General features: G+C 52.8%; 1 protein-coding gene across 5 annotated transcripts in view; it reads right to left on the reverse strand.

The window, feature by feature from the left end:
• Window positions 1-14,112, reverse strand: part of ZC3H3 (zinc finger CCCH-type containing 3) — a 137,796-nt gene that overhangs the window by 22,993 nt on the left and 100,691 nt on the right. For all 5 annotated transcript variants that reach the window (XM_080579956.1, XM_080579955.1, XM_080579954.1 and 2 more), the window contains 3 exons: window positions 13,540-13,698; window positions 10,989-11,058; window positions 5,913-6,044 (listed from right to left, as the gene is read on the reverse strand). In XM_080579956.1, the coding sequence (XP_080436082.1) occupies window positions 5,913-6,044; window positions 10,989-11,058; window positions 13,540-13,698 (361 nt within the window). The remainder of the gene's footprint in view (window positions 1-5,912; window positions 6,045-10,988; window positions 11,059-13,539; window positions 13,699-14,112) is intronic.

Raw genomic sequence — 14,112 nt, forward strand, 5'->3', positions numbered from 1 at the left:
ACGGCAGCGGGGACCTGGAGGAATGGCATGGCCTCGGGGAGAAGGAGCCCAACCCAGCTTAAGAGCAAACTGGAGAAGAAAGAAACTATTCTGAAAGGGTTTGTACACAGCTTAAGAACTTCCTCCGAGCCTTATTCTTACTCCTACAGCTACGAAGCTTCTGCCGTGAAGCACCCCTGAGTGCTTTGCTGTCTCCCAGCAATGCTGGAGGAGGAGAAGCAGCATCCTGCACCTCCCCACCCGGCGTGGCCAGCACCGCGGTGGGATATGAGTGTGGGACGAAAGCTGGGAGGTGAGATGTGATTACAGAACCAGGATCAGCAGCAGGGATCTGGATGAGCACGCACGGGTTCCTCCATGGCTGCACGTGCTGCACGTCTCAAGGAAAAGGCAAGGAGGCTGGGGGTCAGCCTGGGACCAAAGGGGGGTGAAGAAACACCCAGAAAGATCAACGTCTGATGGCTGTTTTGGGGCAAAAATCACTTTTTTACCTAGCAAACAATACAAAGCAGCTGAATATGCAATATGAACAGTGTTAACTTCACCCTTCTGTGCTCTGTGCAAGGGGAGCAAGAATGCCAGGCAGCTCTCTCCCTCCCAAACCAACTACTGGATACTTAAAAGAAAACCCCCGAGACATGAAATTGGCAGCTGCCGCTAATAGAGCTAACGTGGCTTTTCCTAAAGCTCAGTAACGTGTTAAATTTAACGTCAGATCCACGAAACGAGAAAAAAAAAACTTTAGAGGGAACCCGTTAAGCTTCCACCAGAAAAGGAGGAAAGAACCAACCTGACGCATCACCGGATGGGAGAAACACAAACGGGAACAAATCGTCCGCTAAGAAAAAGCCCCCGAAATGGAGTTTTCTGCAGAAAAAGAAGCAGCTGCCGTGGCGAAAACCAACACGCTCCACCTGGGGGCGAGAAATGATTTTCCCCAAGGAAGCGGCACTTCCGCGGGTAGCGCCACCCAGAGCTGCCCCTGCTGGCAGGGTAATTGCGGGTATTTTAGGTGGATTTTAGGTCTCCCTCAGCCGAGAGACTCTCCCCAAAAGATTTTGGGGGATGGCCAGGTTAGGGATGAGCATCCCGGCTGTGACGGCTTGGCCAGGAGGGCCGGCAGAGCTCGTGGCCCCAGCTTCCCCCTGATTTATTCCACTACATTTCCCCCCGCGTTTTCACAGCGGCCTCGTTGTTTAATCTCCCCGTGCCTTACTGCTTAACAGCTCCCACAGGGGAACAATTTACCCACAGGCTTCAAAGCAGCTGATGGAAACAATCCGAAGATAGGTATTTAATGCAGCATGTTTGCTAATGTACGCCATGGGGGAAAAGCTTATTTAATACCGACCGATTTTACGGAGGCAGCAGTTACAGGGCACCGGGCTGGCTCACTTGCCTTCGCTGCGACACGCTGCGAGGGCTGGAGAACACCGGCGATGCTGGGAAGCTGCACCAAAACCCAGTTAATTTCCCAAAAAGTCAAGTTTTGCTTCTTTAAAGCAAATCGCAAGATGCCTGCTCCGCTCCACCGGGACTCAGACGAGCACTTGCTGTCGCTCCTGGGTGCAAGCCCTCAGCCGTGCAATTAAATATTAAAGCAGCGGAGCGATGTGCAGTCCACACCATCACCTTCCAAGCGGCTTTGCGTTGTGTATTATTTTGGGAGCCGGCGTGGGCACAGCCAGGGGAGCAGCATGGCAGAGAAATCGCCTCTTGGACAACTTTGCACCCTCCAGGCTCTGCCACGCAGCCTGCTCACAGCCACAGGGTCCCTTCGGCACCTGGAGCAAAACCTGACGCGGAAAATTAATGTAGGGGAATTAGTTAGGCTGTAACGCAGGGTGGGCAACTGCTAACGTGCTGTCACTGGTGGCACCGACCAGGAGTGTCCACCCGGACCCCGTGCTCCACTGCAAACTGCTGTTGGGCTTCAACAACTTATCCGGGGAGCTGGGAAAACGAAATCTGTTTGGGGAACCAGATTAGCTTTTACCACGGAGCGGCTCGCTAAAATATCTCATTTTAACGGCGAAAACTTGGTACGACGGCAAGTACCACGGCACGGGAGAGCACCCTGGGGAGCACCTGCAAGCGGCCCCATTTCCCCTTCCCTCTCTCCCCACTTCTCCCTTGGGCTTCCTCTGCTGCAGGTGACCGGCCCAGGAGGACCAGCTTGGCCCAACGGGACCGTTTTGTGGTGCTGGGGAAGGTCTGCTCCCTTTAGGAAGCTGTAGATCCACGTGCACGCACGCACGCTGGAGCAGCTTCCCGACGCACAACCCAGGAACAGGGAAGGATGCTGGAAACTGAGGTGCTCTGCCACCAGCAATCTCCTGGAAATGACTGAATCATGTCAAACTCCCTTAATTAAGGACGTGGCCACTCACTCGTACAGGAGCTGTCCTCTCTCCCCAGGGGCGCAAGGACCCTTTACGGTCCGTGTCCCCGAAAAAGGGATTTGGGAATGCAAAACTAAAGCGTTCCCACTTATTCTGATGGAGGCAGAGCAGGCCGGGCTCGCAGAACGACCAGCACGGCTCGTACAAAAAGTGTGCACAGAGTTAGAGCCCACGGGATGGGCAAAGGTTGATCGGATCAGCCGGAGCATCCCGCAAGAAATTCTCGAAAACACGCGAGATGCGACAGCGCCAACGACAGGCCATCAATTATGAATAATAACGGGCATTTCTTACGAAGGTCTGATAAAAAAACAGCTTCTTCGGCGGAGCGCAGGGAGAAAAACACAGCAGGCAGAAGGAGCCCAGAACAAATCAGGCACCGAAGGATCTCGATCCCGAATTCCTGGGCATCCTCCTCCGAATTTACCCTCCGAGGATGCTGCACGGACGCCGAGCGCCTTCGCCATCCTCGCCCTCGGTGGCTCGGGCTGGGGGCAGTCGGCTCCCGCGGCTCCTCGGCCACGGCGACGCAGAACGAGAGAGAAGATTTACTCCTGGCCTAAATTATTCAAAGGAAAAGGGACTGCGCATCTTTAACAAGGCATCGTTTTATGAAGCAAGGTTAACATTTTTACTTGATTCAGGAGAATATTATAAACTCTCCGGGGTCCATTTGAGGACTTTCTACTTTGAGCAAAGGCACGGACTCAGCACTTTTTATATTATTTAGAGAATAAAATTAACCCTTAATGGCCCAAGCTGGTATTTCTCCTCCCCAGTTAAATATGGCCCGCTCAGCAATTTCTCCCCATATATAATTACAGGCTGCTATCCATCATCTGTAGGAGAATGCTTTTCTGACACTCTAAAAGTGACGCGGTAAGCACTTTTCCTAATAGAATAAATATTCTAAATATCTCTTTTATATTTTCATTTAAATTGGAATATTTTAAAATAATTGTAGGGCCGCTGCCCGCGTGGCTAGTGCTGTGCTGGAGGGAGGCGGCAGGACAGCTCTGTTTTCCTTCACGGGAGATGTTTACCCTGCACGCAGTCCCCTCCGCGCGCGCCGCCGCAAGAAGTAATTAGGCAAGGACTAATTTATTAGCCTTCCCCTCCACTCCTGCTGATGTCCCGCTTTTCTTACAGCTCTAACTTTTGGCTTTTCTTCCTCCCTTTTGCCTGGTTTTTGCTCCGTAGCTGTTTTTTTTTCCCAGAGAAGGGATGGGTTTGCTATGCCAAAGGCGCTGTCCTCGGTTGTGTTGGGGGTGCTGGGACAGCTCGGGGGGCACCTGGTGGCTCTGCACGGTGACAGAGGTGACGGGTGACAGCTCCAACAGCTTCCACCCCTGTCCATCCACCCCAACACGCCGTGGCTTCGCCTTCTCTTTGGACAAAACCACCTGCTGGGCATCTCCTGCCAGCCATCGAGCACCTTCGTCTCCTCCGGGCTCTCCAACTCCTACCTGCACCCAAGGATGGTGCTGAGACCTCCCAGCACCTCGCTGGCGGTACCTCTGTCAACCCGAGCTCCTGGGATGGAGAAGGAGGAGAGGAGCCCAAAGATCCGAGCTCCTGACTGCTCATCCCGGCAACTCCCCCGGTGAAAAGAAGCCCAAATCACGCAGGGGTTAGAAACCTCTCTGAGCAGCCGGTCTGCGAAACCATGCTTAGGCAGACACTCACCCACGCGTACCTATTAAATGCAAGAAAATAATTCCGCTCTGTAAGCCCGCTGGGGCGCTTTTGGGATGGTGCCCTGCGATCTGGCAGCCTTTCTATAACCAAAATTATGGTTTCATTAGTGCCTCGCTTTTTTTTTTTCAGCTGGAGAGCCGATTTTGAGCAGCGTTTGCAAAACTCCCGGCGTGTTCTGAGCGTAGGGGCTCCAGCTCAGAGAGGAGATGTTCCCCAAGTTTGTGTCTCGTCCTCCTTGCTTGCTGTTGGCTCATGGAAGAGGCTGAATTAAACCAGGACATTTATGTGATGTCTTCTTCCATGTACAGCAAATGCATCCTCAAGGTTATGGGCACCCCGGGGATGGGACGACGCCGCACAGAAAATGGTCAAAGGACGGACAGAAATCCCACCACGTGTACAAAAAGCTCTCCACCGCAGCAGAGAGCATCGTCTCTGTAAATCTCAGAGTCCGCCTTGTCTAAATATTCAACCTGCTGGCAAATTTACTGGCTACCCCTCCTGAATTATGAGTGTCTGTTGTGGAGCACAGGGACCCTGATGCGATGGTGTCGCTGGTCTCATGAGTTTGGGATGGCATCAAGAGGAACGAAGTGAAGGTGGCCTACACCTTGTTTGTGGGACCCGAAAGAAAACCATGTGCTCTACTAACAAAAAGACGAAAGTGGTTTATACTCAGAGGCCAAACAAATTTTTAAATGAATAGAAAAGAGCAAAAATGAATCAGGAAGGTCAGAAACACCCAGGAGGTACCAGGAACCTTCTCCAATGCAGCTACAGGAGGGAGCCCATCCTCAGCAGGTGGTTAACGAGGTCTCCCCAAGAGCCAAAGCAGCATCACAAGTTTCCTCTCATCCCTTTTGTCCTCAGTCATCTCCCCCGCGGCCCCAGAGCCCCCGGCTGCGAAGCAAAGCATCCGAACTTAAACCACCCCGAAGTTAAATAAGCCTGGGGAGGAATTAATTGCACGGCCAGCTCTCCCCCTTCCCACAAAGCGAGGGAAAAGGAGACCCTGCGGCATTTACAAGGAAGGGGGAAGATGTGAGATAAACCCCAAATTTCTTTCTTTTTGGCATGCAACTGCCTCCACGTTTCTTTGGAAATCAGCAGCTGTCAGCCAGCTCCAGGCCCTGCGCTCGCTCGGGCTCCGCGTGTTACGTACGGTGCCGTAAGCTCGGGGACGTGTTGCGTGTCTACCCTGGGTGCACATCGAGTCCCTGCAGGACTTCGCCGCGTTGATCTAAGGAGAAGGACCCAGGGATGGGAGCCGGACTCCAGGAAACCCCCAGGAACGTACCCAGGCACAGCTCGAGGCTCGCGTCCTGCAGTTACACGATGAAGGGCGCTCCTGGTGCTGAAGCTGAGCCACAAGAGCTTGTGCCCAGCTTTAACGGAGCCAACGTGGCTGCAAATAACCATTGACCTCTCCGTTCGGTCTGTGTAAAGCCCCTTCCTTCACTTCTCATCCATTTAACCGAGCGGTGCCTGGGGCTGTTGCTATCTGCTCAGGCACGTGGCCCCGGTATCACGCAGGCAAGCAGAGAGGATGCACGGAGGAGCAGAAGACCACGACTGCCGGCCCCAGCCTCTTGCATTTGTTCCCTTTCCTATTTTTCCCTGCCTGCGAAGAAACAAAGCCACTCTGCCAATAAACCCTTTGGTTTCGCTCATCCCATCCAGGTGTTCGGCAGCTTCCAGCTCTACGGCTCCCTTCGGTGCCGTAGCTCGAGTGAAAAACGGCTCGTGGCTCGCCGGCACCCCGAACAGGCGGCGCGGGCCCCTCCCGCTTCGGCACAAACAGCGCCTTTTTACCTTTTCCCCCATGGGGCAGTAGCCTTTGAGGAAATCCTGGCACACTTCAGCCTTCCGGGAGACGTAGACGTGGCTGTAGGGGCAGTTGCTGTTGCTGCAGATCCCCTTCAGGAAGTAGGAGCACACCGGCATCTGCGGGGGCGAGAGGACGACAAACCCGTTAGCGCTGCCCCGGCTCGTGGCGATCCGGATCCGTTCCGACGCCCGGCGCTGAAATAAAACCGCGTTAAAATAAAGAAATCTCTGCCTTTTGCCAGCGGCTGATCCCCGAGGCGTTTCTAGCTCTTCGGGTGGTGCCTCGCAGCACAGCGCCCTGGCGTTACGCGGGCCCTCTGGATACAGGCACCGATGCTCCCGACTAAACTTGGAGAGGAGAGAAGGCTCCTTGCTTGCCCGTGATACCAACCTGAGCATCACCGTGCTCCTGGGGACCACAAACACCGGTCCCAAGGGGCGATGTGTTGGATGTAGCCGGAGCAGAAGCGCAGGGCTTGCCCCAGCCCGGCCACCCTCTCCCCTGGGGGGTTTCCGGCACCCCGAGAGCCAAACCAGCAGCATAGGGGTGCCCTCGCAATTCAGCAAAGGGGGGAAAAGTGCTTCTTTTTTATTTTTTGTGTGAGTCGCATCACACAAAGGCACCCCCCAGGGCTGTGAGCTAAGGGGGGGACCCTGCACGCCAGAGGAGGGATGCTCCAGGAGCGAGGGAAAGGAGGAGGAGAGCCCTGGCTCCTTCTGTCCCAGCACATAAATGCGTGGGGCGCGGCCCCGCTCGCTGCTCCCCAGCTTCAGCATCGCCACAGCCGGCGGAAAAAAACAAAAAAAAACAAAAAAAAAAAAAAGCAAGAGAGCAAGGATCCTCCTCGTCCTCCGCCTCAAACCACAAACTTCACCTTCCGCACAGCTGCTCTCATTAAAACCGAATTGCCAGCCCGCTGCAATATTTCACCGTCCTTAACTCACCGGCTACCGCTCGCCGACGGGAGCAGGCGCTTTGCACCGCCTCGGTTCGTCCCCGCGCCCGGCTCCTGCTGCTCAGCCCCCTAAATGTAAAATTTACTTACTGCTCGGCGCTACCGATCCCTCTTGCTCACCCGCCTCGGCCGGTTCAAGTGTCCCCAAACCCATTTTTACCGTTCCGCGCTAAGCGCAGCCGACGCCAGGCGCGGGAAAAGCCCCTTTCCCTGAAGGGCACGGTGGGGTTTTGACTAAATCGGCTCACTCGAGGCAAAGAGAGAGGGAGAAATCGCGGGAGGGAGGGGAGGGGGAAGCCGAGAGAGAGGAAAGAAAACAAAGGGTGCTTTAAGAGAGAAGAGTTTATTTTTAATTGTCTTTTAACTGCGGGCATTAACATAAAGGACAGGGCTCTGGGGCTATCTTTTTTGTTGGTGGTGGTGTGACCGTAAATGATTCCCTTAATGTAGTTTTTGATATAGAGCCCAAATTAGCTCTAATAAAAAGGGATAATAAAGCCAGCTCTTATACAAAAATAAACTCCTCCTAGCTGTCAAGCCTGAGCCATTATCAAGAGGAAGCAGCGCTCTCATTTCAATTAACCTTGTTTGCACCCCACTACGTCCACACAAATAACAATAACATTAATTCAAGGCACTGGTGCGGTGCGTCCATATTAGACAGCTTTGACTATGTACACGCTTTGGAGCCAGCAGCTAATGAACCCGAAACTCAACGTGAATTTCCAAATTGCTCACAACAGAGTTTTGAAGCTCTATTAGGGAGAAAAATGCTGATTCTTTTCGAGTTCCTCAAGGGGAAAAGCTGTTGTAGCAGCAGCAGGCGGCTGCCCGAGCCCTAGCCTCTCGCTAACCTTCAGTCACAAACCCATTCATTCACATTTACCGGTTCCCCTAAATCACTGGGATGTGCTGGAGGCTCTGCCCCGCCGCACGGAAAGCCCCGAGCAGCGCCTCTGTGGCTGCTCCTCAGCCAAGGGCTTTGCACAAAATCCCCCCCCTGCGGTACAAAACCCCAAGCTTCAGGTTCCCCTGTCCTCCGGAGAGGTTTTTCTGCTATGGTTTTTCCACTGCTGGAGGGGCGGTTTTGCTTCTGAAGCCATCTGCGAGGCACGGTGCCCATCTGGAGCAGCGCTCTGCTCCGGGGCAGCGAGCAGGGAGCATCCCTGGAGCGGGACCGCGGCTGGGGAAGGAAAGGATCTGGCTGTTTAGGATGGGGAAAAGCTCGCTGCTGCCTCACTCCTGTAACAGCTGAACCCACACGGCCTCCGTGCGTAAAACACAGGGACTGTCCCCAGTTCTCAGTGGGGAAACTGAGGTACGCACAGGTCGAGTAAGAGTTTTGTCCTCAAATCAATAGCTTGGGATCAGGCACAGGTCCCATCCCGGTGACTTCCCACCGAGGTGGGACACATAACGACAACGCCCCAGAGCTCCCCTGATGGCACCCCGAGCATCTGGGTGCCCCCCACATCTGCAAAGAGAAATCGAGAAGAAATTAACGGGGCCATCTGCAAAACCTCGGGCACCGCCGGGGAGCCCCCAGCCACCACCTCCTTGCCGCTGAGCGCCAGGAGACAATTAATTAACCCTATTAAAGCTCCAACTTGAATAGAGGGCCTGCCTGGCAAAAGGTGTGAGCGGGGAAAACGCTGCCTTCCTCTGCCGAACGGCTTCTCCTGTCTTCCTCCCCGGGTGCACTGGTTGATAAATGAGGCTCCCAGCACCTCTGCTAGTAATCACCCGGGTTAACAGGGAGCCGCGGGAGCTGAAGAGCGGAGTCGCCTCTCGCTTTGGGCAGCTGGCTCCCCGCGGCTATAAATCACCCTGAGCAGGCTTGAACTCCGCGGAGGAGCTTGCTTCTCTTCCAGCCCGCGCTGACGACAAGCACGGGGCAAGCGGAGACCTCCGAAGCGCTCCGGGGGGGCCTAATCCCGCGACAAGTAATCCTCCTTCCCTGCCGAGCGTGACGTGCGTGGCTAGAAAACACCTGCTCCGGAATATATTCGTTTCTGAGGCACGTCAGAGGGCTGGCACCCGCCTGCTTCACGCGGAGGAGCGTTGATGTAAGCGCTCAGCCTGCGGTGACGACGCTTCGCGGGACCACGCGCGCCTGCCAAGGAGAAAGGCGAGGCGGGCAGAGACCCCTGTGCCCCGTGGGGCCACTTTGGCTATCCCAAATCTTGCACAGGTTTTTGCCCTGGGGCCAAAACCAGGCTCTAACACCTGCTGAAATACCCCAAGAGCACTGAAGTCACTGGTACAGATGGAAGCTGATCACCCTGCGCCGCCTGGATCGGCGTCGATCCTTCAGCTCAGGGGCACGGGCAGCAGGTCGCGTGCACACCAGTTATTGCAGCGTAAAGCAGCAGCAGCAATTTTACAAACCATCTTACCCCAATATCTACCCCAAATCTGTGCTATGATACGCCAACAGCCATGTAAACAGCCAGTCCCTTTGCAAGCCTTTCTTCTTCCTTGGCTTCTGTATTTCTGAAGTCTCGCTACACGTTATAGGGAAAAAAAAAAACAACTTCCAACAGCCCTCCTGCCTTCTATCAGTTCCCATCCCCATCCGTCCTCGTCGTGCCGTGAGTCAGGGAGTACAGCTGTCCCCAGTCTATCTCCTCTACTTTATATACACATGATTAAGTGACTCTGAAGAGAGAGCCATGTAAAAAACATATGGTGCTTTGTGTCTCGCTCGGAGCGACTCCGCTCACCACCGGCATGACTTATGAGCTCCTCACCGACAACGAGCATGCTGTATGCAGACGGGGGGAACGGAGACAAGAAAAACTGCACGGCCAAAGGCAGCCGCTGCAGGAAAAGGTCCTGCTTCAGATGCTGACGAAAGCCGGTGAGCCCCATGGGTTAAATCCTTTACAGGCAGTAATTGTGCTGTGGTTTACCTACGCGATGCTGGACAGGGGAATGAGGGCAGTGACCAGAGAATCACGGGATGGCAGAGGCTGGGAGACACCTCTGGGTCCATCTGGTCCAGCCTGTCCAAGCTCCAGTCCCTGCCCTGCCCCAGGCACAGCCGTGAAAGCTTTGGCAAAGCCACTTTCAACGATGTGCCAAACCCATAGCCAGGCTCATCACATACCACGAGGAAAGACTGAGCCTCATGGGTTCTCTAGGAAAACCGGTTCTCATTCCCATCCCAGCTTCTGGCATTTCCACCCCAACAATGGGACCAGTCACAAAGCGCTTCCCCCATGCAGTGACCCCACTCGTTGTATTTTTAGTGCCCCAGTGGGATTAACCTTCCTGCTCTCTTCTGGGTGATTCTCTGGCTGTAGTAGAGAAGTGTTCCTGCAAATCCGCTAAAACAGCACGTAAACACATGCTCGATGCACTTCCCAGCTCGGTGAAGGACCCGCAGCCACACTTAACCTTCAGCACCAACTTCACCTCAGCTGAAAAGCCTGAGGTCTCCAAAGCTACGTCCGACTGGAAATCCTTGCCACCGTACAGAGGTTAGCCTGCTAAATTGTCAGCTGATCATCACTAAAAGAAAACCTAATTATTTTTCCACCTGGCACTGCGTAATAAAACCACAGAGCCCCACATACACCAAGCAGGATGAAAACGATGATGGAATCAAAAGCCGGTCTGCCAGGGAGTTTCTCTGCCTGGCTTTTTAGAAAGGTTAATTTCTGCCTCAAAGCTCCCGGATGCTGCAGCATCGTCCTTGTCTGACCCCAGCGTGGGCTGAGCTGGAAGGAAGGGTGATCTGGCAGAGGTAAATAAGGATTAGACGTAGCAAACAATGCTCCCGTGCTCTTTCCCTCTGAGTTTAAGTACTCCTTAACCCAACACGTGTTATTGATACTTCCAGCAGCCCCAGGTGCTCTGGTTTCCAATCCGCTGCTTAGCGCACTAATCTAGTGATTCACCACGCTGCTTTAAGAGGCGCACTCTGCTCCCATTATAAGCTCTGACCCCGTAATGAGCCTGAACAGCTTGGCAAGCAAACTACAAATGAACTCTATTTGAAGCACTCTATAACACAGGTTTCCCTACAGCCGTCATAAACGCTGCCTCTGTAGGTCAGCTCTCTAATAAAGCCGCGGTGAGCTCATTAGGAAGACACACAGACCTTGTCTTTGGAAACTTTGTGGGAAAATGGGCAATTCCCGTCCGTCTTCTTGCATGTGCCACGGAGAAACCTGCCAAAAGACCAGAGGAGAGGGTTGTGTGAGATCAGGTGGGTCACAAAGTGCGACTTTTTGAGTCTCTTCCTGGCCCAATACCCCTGCAAATTAACATGACCACTGCAGAGTTCGTTGTTAAAGCCTGTAACAGGCCGTAAATCGGTCCCTTTCCTGACAGATTTTGCTCCTTCCCTGTATTTGGCTGCTTATTAGTAGGCAGAGCAAGGCACTGAATGACAGAGTGGTGGAGGGTGCAGGCACCTCAGGGCCATCAGGTCAACCCCGGCCACAGCTGGGGCCTACAGCAGGGTGCCCAGCCCCGAGGCCTGGTGGGTTCAGGGAGACCCCAAAGAGGAGCCCCCAGCCCAGCAGTGCTGCCTGGGGGCCAGGGGGAGCCTCCCGGGCTCTAGGCTGGGCCCGCGGCCTCCGCTGCTGGCCCCGGGCCCCCCTGAGCAGAGCCTGGCCCTGGCCTCTCGCACCTCCCTGCAGGGCCGCAGGGACGTGGGGGAGCTCCCCCGGAGCCTCCTCCTCTCCAGGCCAAGCAGCCCCAGCTCTCGCAGCCTCTCCTCACGGCAGGGGGGCTCCAGGCCCTGCCGCCCCTCAGGGCCCTGCGCTGGGCTCTGCCCAGTGCGCCCAGGGCTCTCCCCAGTATGCCCAGGGCTCTCCATCCCAGGGCTGGATGGAGACTCAAAACAGCACAAGCAGCAGAGATTCCTAAGGTGAGCAAGTAGCACAGCCAACAATTCGATTTACTCCTCAAGATAAGAAGAATGAAGGAGTCAAAATGAGGACTCAGTAGCCAGCATCCTAATCCTCTGTGTCACCAGAAGTAATCCTCACACCTTGGACACATATGTCTTGGTGCTCATGAGGATGAGAAACTGAGTGCAAGCAAGTAAAATCGGTTTTAAAAACTCATTTATTTTTTATTTTTCTTCTTTTTTAAAAGTCACTTTTCCTTCTGTATTGTCTCCCACCGAGCTTTGTGCAACCCACCAATGATTTCTAGCACAGCAGCACTTTTAAGGAGAAATCACTCTAAGAGTTCATCAGTGGAGTTGGCTTTTCTACGCTTTTTAAACGACTAATAATATAGTTTAATCAACTGTTGGGCAGGTATAATGAGCTGGTTACATTAATCAGTTCTCCTGTAATAAATTACCAAGTCTCTTTGCTGCCTGGCGTCACAGGCTGAAGGACTCAAACCCGTTGCACAGATCTGAGCCGGTCTGTGCAACACGTCAGCTCCAAACGACGCAAGTGTAGTTGTGGTAGGTAGTAGTAGTTGTAGTGGTAGTAGGGTGATGGTTGGACCAGATGATCTTGAAGGTCTTTTCCAACCCTTATGATCCTATGAACTGGTCTCTGATAGATGCTGCCAGGCAAAAATCACCTGGTGCACGGCGAGGGCAGGCTCTTAGATCATTCAGCCAAAATCCAGGCTACTCTGCCATCTGCACCATCTGCCCCCATCAACTCCAACAAGTATTATCCAGAACCCATGAAGCAGTTTGTTCGAGTTGGATGGCCTTTTCAGGGCCTGGCTAAATATTTTAGCCTCAAATTCCACCTTGCAAACTCTGATGGCGTTCTCAACCTGCCAGTAATAACTAATGGCTAAGGATTACTGTTCTGACTATATTTAAGAAATGTTGATTTGATCTTATTACAGGTTCTTACTACATTTTTTTAAATCTTTTTAGTTCTTCTGCACTATGATATGATATGATTACTTAGCAGGCATAAGTGTACAGGTGATAGCATCCACCTCCAAATTGCGAAGTAAATATTTCTGTAGTTCCTAGAAGCTGCACCAAATATCTAATGCATGTATACTTAACTTAAGAGTGTTAATGTGATGCTTAGTTAGCATGAATAGGTCTCAAATGTTGCGTAAGTTCAGAAAAAAAGCACCAGAAGAGATTAAATAGATCAGGATTCTCTTGTCTGACAAATTTGGATAGAAAGGGAAGACTATACAGAGTTATAAATGGTGCACAGAAGGTGATTAGGGAATTATTATCCTATTCTTCTCATGAACGAGGAGGTAGCTAACAGTCAAGCAGCCCGTTGAGGAAGCATTTTTCACACAGAGCCCAATTCTGTTATGCAACCCACTGCCATAAACATCACGCATTAAAGAAAGGACAAAATCAAAAAAGAAGAGAATTGCTGACTATTACAAGATGGTTTGGTGGCAACCTCTACCAACTACAAACCCTACCAGGCAGCAGGGTTTCACTGTCAGAAGCTGAGAGGCCCCAGAGAAAAGAAAGAGCCCTCTGTGAGCCTCATCTTGTCCTCCTCCTGAAGGCACCTTCCAACCCCAGAGCGTTGAGCAGACCCTGGGCCTGACCCAGCCCAGCAATTCTCATGTTCTTACATCTCCATTATCGGGATTTTTCCCTGTGGAATATCACAAGAGCAAGCACTGAAGCCAACTGATGTCCCAGTGATGGCTCAAAGCATGTGGATGCTCAAAGCATCCATCCATACCTGGTGCAGACGGCCACCTTCTCTGGATCATGGATGTAGGGGCAGTTCTCCCCTCGATTACACTTGCCAAAGCGGTTGTAGTACATACAGTACTCCTTCTTCTTCTCTTTCTTCTGCTTGGCTTGACGAATGATGGCCAAACTCCGCTGAACAGCACGGCTAAACAGAGCAAGACAGACAGGTTGTGGTAACATTTCCAACTTCAATGCAACGTCATACAGTGGCACAGAGAAAATGGGTCAATCGTACCCAAAATCACAGAGAAGCACAGTTCCACTTTGAAAAGGGAGGGAGATATTCAGAAAATTCGTACTGGGCCATAAGCTCTAGCTCTTTGTGACTTCTGGACAACTTCACGCTGAATCTTTAAAAATCTGCAAGATGAGGCCAATTTCCGAGGAAATTTCTGCTTTTGGTACAGAACTGCCACATGCTTTGATCAACCTGATCTAGTGAAAGGGAGACTGAACCAGATGGTCTTCAAGGGTCCTTTCCAACCCATGCTGGAAAGCAACTCTGCAGAGGATGACCTGGGGACCCTGGGGAACAACAAGGCACTGAGTAGTAGTCAGC

Source organism: Anser brachyrhynchus (genome assembly GCF_964034855.1).
Source record: "Anser brachyrhynchus genome assembly, chromosome: 2".
In the NCBI taxonomy this organism is placed as follows: Eukaryota; Metazoa; Chordata; class Aves; order Anseriformes; family Anatidae; genus Anser; species Anser brachyrhynchus.